At 28.8% G+C, this 8,968-nt stretch overlaps 1 protein-coding gene across 7 annotated transcripts; it reads left to right on the forward strand.

The window, feature by feature from the left end:
* Window positions 1-738: 738 nt before the first annotated feature.
* On the forward strand, window positions 739-4,634 carry LOC112741762 (kinesin-like protein KIN-5D). 7 transcript variants are annotated; one of them, XR_011870794.1, is made up of 11 exons: window positions 739-984; window positions 1,160-1,363; window positions 1,556-1,643; window positions 1,823-1,878; window positions 1,984-2,073; window positions 2,176-2,298; window positions 2,778-2,854; window positions 2,941-3,245; window positions 3,678-3,739; window positions 4,060-4,122; window positions 4,419-4,634. XR_011870794.1 is itself a non-coding variant. In XM_072213873.1 (10 exons), exons 5-9 carry the CDS (start codon window positions 2,283-2,285, stop codon window positions 4,115-4,117), a joined length of 267 nt encoding a protein of 88 aa, XP_072069974.1. In that variant the 5' UTR covers window positions 1,026-1,363; window positions 1,556-1,643; window positions 1,744-1,878; window positions 1,984-2,073; window positions 2,176-2,282; the 3' UTR covers window positions 4,118-4,122; window positions 4,419-4,634. The 7 variants fall into 7 exon arrangements, 3 of the variants coding, with proteins under 3 accessions (XP_072069974.1, XP_072069973.1, XP_072069972.1); XR_011870793.1 differs by lacking the exon at window positions 739-984 and having other exon boundaries at window positions 1,008-1,363; window positions 2,941-2,994; window positions 3,111-3,245; XR_011870792.1 differs by lacking the exon at window positions 739-984 and having other exon boundaries at window positions 1,008-1,363; window positions 2,941-2,994.
* The last annotated feature ends 4,334 nt before the right edge of the window (window positions 4,635-8,968 follow it).

An 8,968-nucleotide genomic window follows, 5' to 3' on the forward strand; every position in this document is an offset into this window, starting at 1 on the left:
GCTCAGGTCCCTCAATTTCAGCCAGAAAATACCTGAAATCACAGAAAAATACACAAACTCATAGTAAAGTCCAGAAATGTGATTTTTATTTAAAAACTAATAAAAACATAATAAAAACTATCTAAAATATACTAAAAACATACTGAAAACAATGCCAAAAAGCGTATAAATTATCCGCTTATCAGCAAGCTTCAACAAATCTCTTCACTTTTGTGATTACGTCCTTGCTCTCACCATCGAGAACTTCCTTGAGCGCCACCTCCAGACTCTCGTCTTCAATCCTAGCATGGCCAAGTCAATCCACCACGCCAGGTCTTGATCCGCCAGCGCTACATTAGGTCTTCCTTTCTTCTGTTCACTTTTTTTTTTCTGAAATTTAGGGTTTTTAAATTCCTAATTTAATATCAATTGTTGTTTGCTTTTGCTTACTGTCAAATTAAGAATCTAATTTCCTTGATTTCTAGGCTTTTGATAATTTTTCTAATGTCAGATTAACCTCTTTGTATAATTGCTCTTAGATATAAAATATCAGTCTTACTGAAGGCATAGGATCATCACAATTCCGGTTAGATCTTCTATAATTGCTCTTAGATTTTTTCACTCAAAAATCTAACCAGAATGCCTTATTAGCTTAAGAATATTTTGAAAATATTAAATTTTGTGATTATAGAAGGTCTGTTCAATATAAAATTAGGCAGATAATTGCTTCTGAGCATTTTTTTTTGCTGAAATAGGAGATCTTATGTTATGTTTTGATCTTTGATTTAGTAATTGAAAGTTGAAACACTTGCCTGATTTGCTACACTATCTAACACTTTGTGATTGATATTAGATAGATGAGAGGTAGGCTTACACTAGAGAAGGTGAATGCAGCCATCAATGACATGGCATCCTATGCTGAAGCAAATGCTTACACTAGAGAAGTTGAAGCTTTCTGATGCATTTATGGAACTCTTATCGCAACAACAATTTCAATGGAGAGAAGTATGAATTTTCTTTTATAATTTTATTCTATTTAAGTAGTTCTATTTAATGTCTTATTTTGCATCATTCTTTTATTAGTCAATTGATAATTTGATATTTATGCGGATGCTGTTTACTATATTTTTGTATATCTTAATTCACAAACTGAGGAGGTGATGAATCTAAAAATGATTAGTGTTGCATTTGAGAAGGGGAGAGTGATGTGAATGACAACCCTAATCTCTTGTCGCCGTTCATCTTCCACCTCTCTCATACATCTCTTTGCTGCCGCTTGTTGCACCTCATCTCCTCGCCAACTTCGCCGCTGCAAACAATGTCGCTGTTGCTGCCTTGAACGAGTTCTGCAATTTGGTTGCGCCTTCTCTGTCACTTTCAATAGGTATCTATTTCATCTTCTTCTTTTGATTTTTCTTCTCACTACATACTTTTAGATCTAGTTTATGATCTAGTAGGAAAAAATAGTGTGTGTTTTACTTAGATATGGGGCAATGGTGTTGTCATTCAGTTTATTTTATGCTGCACTGATTTGAGATTGAACCAGATACGTGAATGTCTACTCTGTTATTTGTAGGGATGCAAATACTGTATCTGATGCTGTAGAGCTTGTAATCCAAAATTTCACAGAAATGAACAAACTTTGGGTGCGGATGCAACATCAGGTTGGTTAAATTGCCTGCAGAGTGTTTCTGCTCTCATGTTTGGACATGCATGTCGTCACAATAGTTGCATGTCATGAGGGCATGATTTCTGGTCACGCAGGTTTAGTAATGCATGTGAATCATTCATACTCTTAGCTGACCCTGAGTTGAGGCTTGCTGTCGGGCTTTCTGGTCTGCAGGGGCCTGTCCAGAAGAAGGAGAAACGGGAGAAAGAAAGAGAGAGCTGCGCGATCTTGTAATATCTGAAGCCTGTAACTGGTTTAGTTGGCTGCAATGGGATTGTTTACATGATCAAATGCTTATAGAAGGTTTTGCTTGCTTCTTTATCCTTATTTGTTAGGTTGGGAAGAATCTCCATGTTCTCAGTCAGATAGAGAGTGTTGATCTTGATATGTACAAAGATATTGTGCTTCCCAGAGTATTAGAGCAGGTCTTATTTGTTGCTTTATTATTTCTATTTTGTTTGTCAAAGACATTATTCACTTTTTAACTGAATCTTTCTTTTTCCCTTGTGCTTGATTATCTTTGACAGGTTGTAAACAGCAAAGATGAGTTGGCCCAGTTTTACTTGATGGATTGCATAATTCAAGTCTTCCCTGATGAGTATCACTTGCAAACTCTTGATGTATTGTTGGGTTCATGCCCTCTGCTTCAGGTTAGTGAACTTGGTTAAACACGAGATTTTGTTCAATAAATAGAGTTGCAAAGAAGCTCCAAAAAAGTATCAGCAAGATGATTACCAATAGAAAGATTTGACAAAACAGCTACAAAATAACATGTGGACCCTCAATTTTTTAAAAACTGCTGCAGATGTTTCTGTAAGTCGATGTTGTTCAACTTGTAACTTGAGGAGTAGCTCATTTGGCATCTCCAAAATTTTACTTAATAATGTGATATACAACAAATGGAAGCCAACCTAGTGATATTCTTAATGCATTTATTTGCAAATTATCTTACAGCCAATAACTCTGAAATTGACAGGTTGAAGCAAGGTTGTTGACTGTTTTATATTAACATTATTTCTGTTTTTATATCACTTCCTCCCTCTTTCAAGAGATCAAATAGCATGTTGATCAACTATTCTTCATTGGTGTTTAATATGAAAACAATGTATCTTTTATTTATCCTTTGCAGAGGTATATGCTGCAAGAGAGAAGAACGGAATCTATATACCACGTGATCGTTATCTTAGTGAAGAAGCAGAGAAGAAGGTTATTTTACCTGTGTTCTTAATATAAATTGAAATTAGTCACACTTATGAGAAATTTGATAGTTTTTAATCTATTTATCTCAATAGGTCATGGCTGAAAAGATAGAACGCATGGCACTAGAGGCAGACTCTAAAGATAAGGTATATGCTGTCCTATATTTTTGTAGGAGACACGATCTGAAACTATTCTTTGATACTCTGTTTTGAATCTTATTTTGGTTGAGATTCAAACTTACTTTTGGTATCTGTAATCTCAGAAAAATCTGGAAGAAACTGAGCGGTCATTAGTTGATCTTGAGGAAAGACAAAAACAAGCAAATGCAACAATAAAGGAAAATGTTTTTTAGGGTTTTTTAGATGGTTCGTTAGATACAAGAGATGAAGGATGTGATGTAGGTTCATTTCATTTGCCTTATAAGCTGAGCTGTATCCTAGCTTCGATTATATCTGACCATGTCTTTCTTTGTCCTATTAGTCTTCTCTATCTCAGGAACATTTGTCTAATTGTCTTTCTAATTATTTTTTTCTTTAATTAAATATTTAAATATTTGATCTTCTATTTTATAATTATTACTAATTATTAGCGGCAAGCGTCAAGTAACGTGCTTATCTTGCAAGCCAGTTTTCTTAATTCCGAGGAACCAGAAAGTTCGTTGTCTCTTCCTAACTTTGAAGAATTCAACGTTAACTTTCTTCCTCCTTTTGTGTTGCTTGCTTGTAGTTATCTTTGTATGATTTAGCCGACAAAGTTGGTTGGTGACCTCCTTTTATTTGGTTTCTTTGTGATTTTGGAGCTAATATCTTCTGATGATTGAAATTTTCAGGCTACTGCTACAAGTAATATACAAGCAACTCTGCGTCCAACAAGAAGTGTAGAAGGAGAAAGGTGAATCTAGTTTGACAATTGTCTTTGACTTTATTTCTAGACTTCATATGGGAATCATAGTCAATGGTTTCTGGGTTGACTTGTTCAGAGCTCTTTCACTTTCATCCATTGCCTCATGAAAATAAATTTATTATGTGTACTCAATTTGTTCTGTATACGGAGCCAATATCTGACGGTAGAAAAGTGTATGGCTATGGCTGTTCGGTGTACAAGACTAGATGAGTAGGCATAATACTATTTTTTTTCAATGAATAATATATGTCATTGTCATGTCACACATGTGTTATTAACTATTGACTTGATTTTGTTTCATCTTCTAGACGTTATCTCAACTTCAGGAAGAGGAAAGCTCCCTGCTCCAGGAAAAAATATATTTAACAAAGGTATTAACGTGATTTATCTTTTTCCTCCATTAAGAAAAGTGATCTTTCTGTTTCGGGGTAACTGGCTTGTGTGCTAAGTGCTTCTTTTTCTATTCTAATATAACTCCCTAAGTGCGTGCTAAGTGCTAAGTGCTAAGAATATATATATATATATATATACTTTTTAATGAATAAATTTTTTAATATCTAGTCCCTCTTGTGAGACTGTTGGTTTAGTTTTTAATTCTTCAAAATGCTGGTAGTTTGCTATTTATTTGAGCAATTATTTATTTCTAACGTTCAATTTTTTTTTGCAGGTAATATTTATTTACAAGGACATGAACAATGAAAATGTTGGAATGATCTGTAGCAAATTTGTTGAGCATCTCTAGGAAAATTCCCAATGTAATAGAACTAACAATATTTCTTAGTTTGATACTTTGTATAGGAGTTATTATTTTTTATTTGTAATACTAAAAAATCATATATTATGTTTAATACTTTGAGTTATATAATATTTTGTCTATGGATTATGATTTTGTTATTGTGGAATTTTAATAAAAAAATTATTTATTTAGCAAGATAAAATAATAGTAAAAACTACATTTTTAAAAGATAAAAAAATATCATTTTTATCCAGTAAAAACGGCAGTTAAAAAATGTCATTTTAAACGAAAAGGATGCCATTAAACTCTGGTAAAAATGGCGTTTAGAAATGCCATTTTAAACAAAAAGGATGCCATTAAATACAGGTAAAAACGGCGGTTATAAACGCCATTTTTAACGAGAAGGATGCCAATAAACCCAGGTAAAAACGGCGGTTACAAATGCCATTTTAAACGAGGAGGATGCCATTAAACCCAAGTAAAAACGGCGGTTACAAACCGCCATTTTAAACAACAACAAAACCGCTGTTTTATTTGGTTAAAATGGCGATTTAAACCGCCGTATTATCCACTGGTTATTACGGCGGTTTTCAGAAAACCGCCGTAATAACCAGAATGGCACCCAAAATTCCGGCGTTTCTTGGAGGCGCCATTTTCGGCAATAATGGCGATTGTAACTGCCGTAATTACCTTAAAAAACCGCCATTTTAACCTTTTTTTTTTTGTAGTGTAATATGTGTCACCGTTATTTTTTAAAGAGAAATATTAGAAGATCTTTAAAATTTATTATTTTTTGCTATTATTTTTAGCCATCAATTCAATTCTTTTAGTCCAGTAATCTAATCGTCCACAATTTTAAACATTGATGGCTGACTAATAATTAAAAACAATAAATTTTGATAGCACTTTAGCATTCTTTTTTTCAAATATAAAAAAGAAGACTTTATCCTATCCATCTTTTTTGGTCCAAAACAAGTTTGAAAAAATTGTGATAGAACAATCAAATAAAATATCAATTCTGCTTGTATATTCAGTATTTTCATTTTCAAAATTATATTGAAAAAATATTAGATGACTAACACTTTTTCTTACATTTATCTTGCATTTGAATTAATATTAGTCAACTCTGTTTTTTTTTTTTTTTTTCACTAAAAGTGTTGATCTCTTAGTATTTTCCAAGCAAATAAAAATAAAATCCATAAAAATGCAACAAAAATTTTTAACATTTATTTCTTGTTTTAATTTTTATTGAAGAATTTTTAAAATATAAAAAAAAATACAAAAATAATAGAACAAAAAATTAAAACACAAATTAAATCAAAGAGGACATATGACTTTTATTTGGTTTTCCAATTTATGAAGTAAATCATGTTGATTTTTGTGTTTATGCTCCTCATAAGTCACAACGTAAATTGAGTCTATTTCATGTTTCATACGTGTATGTTAATTGACCCATAAATCTTGGTAGCAAGTTAGTTTTATGCATCCTACATGAAAAACATGAAACTAACTACAAAAGAGCCCATGATTTACTCTTGTTACTTTCTATTAAATCATGGTCCTTCGAAAGGTTTTATGTTTTTTTTGAGAAAACTTGTAAAGAGGCCACTATTTATATAAATATAAGGAGGACAAATTTGTAATCTGTTACAGATTTAGGATAATCTGACAGTATGCTACTTCAATTGATTTATATAAGTAAATTATCTTTTAAATTATATATCGTCTAAATTTTGTTTGCTGCATAGCTATTTATTACGTTGGGAACCGTCAGAAAAACAAAAAATTTGTGGATTAAAATAATTTATACTTAGCGGTAGGAAGAAATAATGGGTATATCGATCTAATTCGATCTAAATAGTAATATAATATATCAATTTTTATTTTATAAATCGATCTAAATCATACTATAAATATTTTTGTATTATTTTAGGATTAAATTTTTTAAATACTCATATCTCATTTACAGTGTACTATATATGTATCTCGTTGATACAGTAATTCACATATATCTTGTTTGTATCTGAGATATAGTTTGAAAAAATTGATTTATCTCTAAACGAAATATTTGTACTTTTTTTTATTTACAGTAAAAACAAAATAAATAATACGAGACAAATTAGTAAAGGTTTAATTATTTTGTCAGTCCTTATAATTTCACTGAATTTTTAATTATGTTTCCTATATTTTTTTTTCTTTTTGATTGAGTCCCTATACCATAATAAGTTTTATAATTAAGTCCCTGTCGTGACAAAAATGTTAGAATTAACAGAATATTTTGTTAAATAAAATGAATATAGCTAATCTTTAACTGAATATTCTGTATAATTTCACATAATATTCTATTAATTCCAATGTTTTTATCATGGTAGAGACTTAATTATAAAATCTGATATAATATAGGGACTCAATTAAAAAAATATATAAAGACCTAATTAAAAATTCAATAAAACTATAAGGATCGACAGAATAATTAAACTATTAATAAATATCCCTTAAATTATATATTTAAGTAAATAAAATATTTAATTTATTTATTTAAAAAATCCTTTATTCTAGGGTAACAGCAGTCACTTTCAAATTAATTGTTTTTATTTGTTTTTTTTTATTTTTTTCATGCATTATTACTAAATCTTAATTATAATAGGCATAGTTATTTTATTGATTTTTATAGTTTTACTAAATTTTTATTTACATCTTTATAGCTTAAAAGTTTGTATAAGTTCTTAATTATATTAGATAAAAATTTTCGATTAGTTCTTTTCAAACTGTTTTTGTTAAATATATAAAATAATTTTAAAATATTTTTTTATATATGATATAGGATAAATTATAGAATAATCTAAATAAAAATAAATATTTTAAGATTATGGTGTTTTAAAAAAACTAATAAAAATTTAATTACAAATGTTTAGTTAGTACAAGGATTAAATTATAAATTTTAAAATTATAAAAATTTGACTAAAAGTTTAATAAAATTATAAAAAATAATAAAATTTTCAAACCATAATGACATTAATTTCTGATTCATCATTCATGTAACATTCTTACCACTAAAATATCATGCTTTCGATTACGTTATTCTGATAGTAAAAATATTACTGTGACATATTCATATATATCTATATAAGTAGGAGCCTTTATTTGTAATTCTTTTTTATTTTTCTTTGAACAACCGATATGTATTTTTTTTTATACACTTTATTTTCTTCGAAAAAAAAAATCACACAAATATACATAAATAATACATCACTATTCACGACCTCACTTTTTATTTACAATAACAGTTTATACAAATAATATACAAATATATATTATATAGTTACAATTTTTTATCCCTCTTTACAAGATGTAAAATAATAAAGGCAAAAAAAATCTAATAAAATAAATAAAGCACGTCTAATACTTGCCTTTTTCGTCTGTTTTCTTGAAAAATATTGAATGTAGGGGGTGAGAACCAAATTATATGGTCCTTTATAGAAAAAGGGAATGCCACAAAATTTATAAAAATAAGTACACTTAATCAACTCACATCTCAAAAAATTTACCTTTATGAGCTTTAATTTTTTTTAAATCATTTTTAATCATATATATAATTTTATATTTAAAGATTTTTTACTCATGTGTGATTCAAAAAAAAAGTACATTAAGTCTTTAAATTTTTTTTAGGGCTCAAAGACACACTTAAGGGTGTGCGTGGTTCAAGTATTAATTTTTATTTCTATTAATATCATTTCTAGCTAGGAGTATAACGCCTAGAAATAAGATTACTTGGCATATATTTCTATGTTTGCTTTGTAAAATTTAATACTTTAAAATATTATGTAATAATCTTAGGAATGAATAATTTATTGTTTATTTGAATTTAAGTTTCTTAATCATATTATATAATATGTCAAAATTACTCTTAATCATTTAAATTAAAAGATTAATGATTAAAATTCAATAGAAACCTCACTCAATATTATTACTTTTTACATTGAAATTTTTTGAATTTAAAAAAATACCTCTAATAATAATTAAATTTACCAAAATCTCGCTAATAATAAATATGATTAATTACAATTATTATTGTAACACCCCGTTACCCTAAACCTTACCTCTAGCCGTAAAATAAGGGATAACAAAATGCCATGACAGTTCTAAAACTTATAATATATATAATATATCCAAGAATTTGTATAACTAGAACCCCGATGAAGGAGTAAAGCTCAAGGTCGCATAAGAAGGAATTACGAAATAGGAAGCGTTCACACTCGATAACTAAATGCGTAGGCACGAACAGAACAAAACATAATATATATATATATAAAACCTTGTGAATAGCTCTAGGATACACATGGTATATATATATATATATATATATATATATATATATATATATATATATATATATATATATATATATATATATATATAAAATTATGAAATACCAAAAAGAGGACTAGTCACAACCTGCGAAGTTTAGGCCATCTAGTCAA

This window comes from Arachis hypogaea, chromosome 14 (genome assembly GCF_003086295.3).
Source record: "Arachis hypogaea cultivar Tifrunner chromosome 14, arahy.Tifrunner.gnm2.J5K5, whole genome shotgun sequence".
Lineage (NCBI taxonomy): Eukaryota > Viridiplantae > Streptophyta > Magnoliopsida > Fabales > Fabaceae > Arachis > Arachis hypogaea.

Coding starts and splice junctions, on each gene's coding strand:
- LOC112741762 (XM_072213871.1), top strand. CDS start 2,548: ATGGAAGCCAACCTAGTGATATTCTTAATGCATTTATTTGCAAATTAT. Junction 2,636..2,777: donor AATTGACAGGTTGAAGCAAG/GTTGTTGACTGT, acceptor TATCCTTTGCAG/AGGTATATGCTGCAAGAGAG. Junction 2,995..3,677: donor AGGCAGACTCTAAAGATAAG/GTATATGCTGTC, acceptor TGAAATTTTCAG/GCTACTGCTACAAGTAATAT.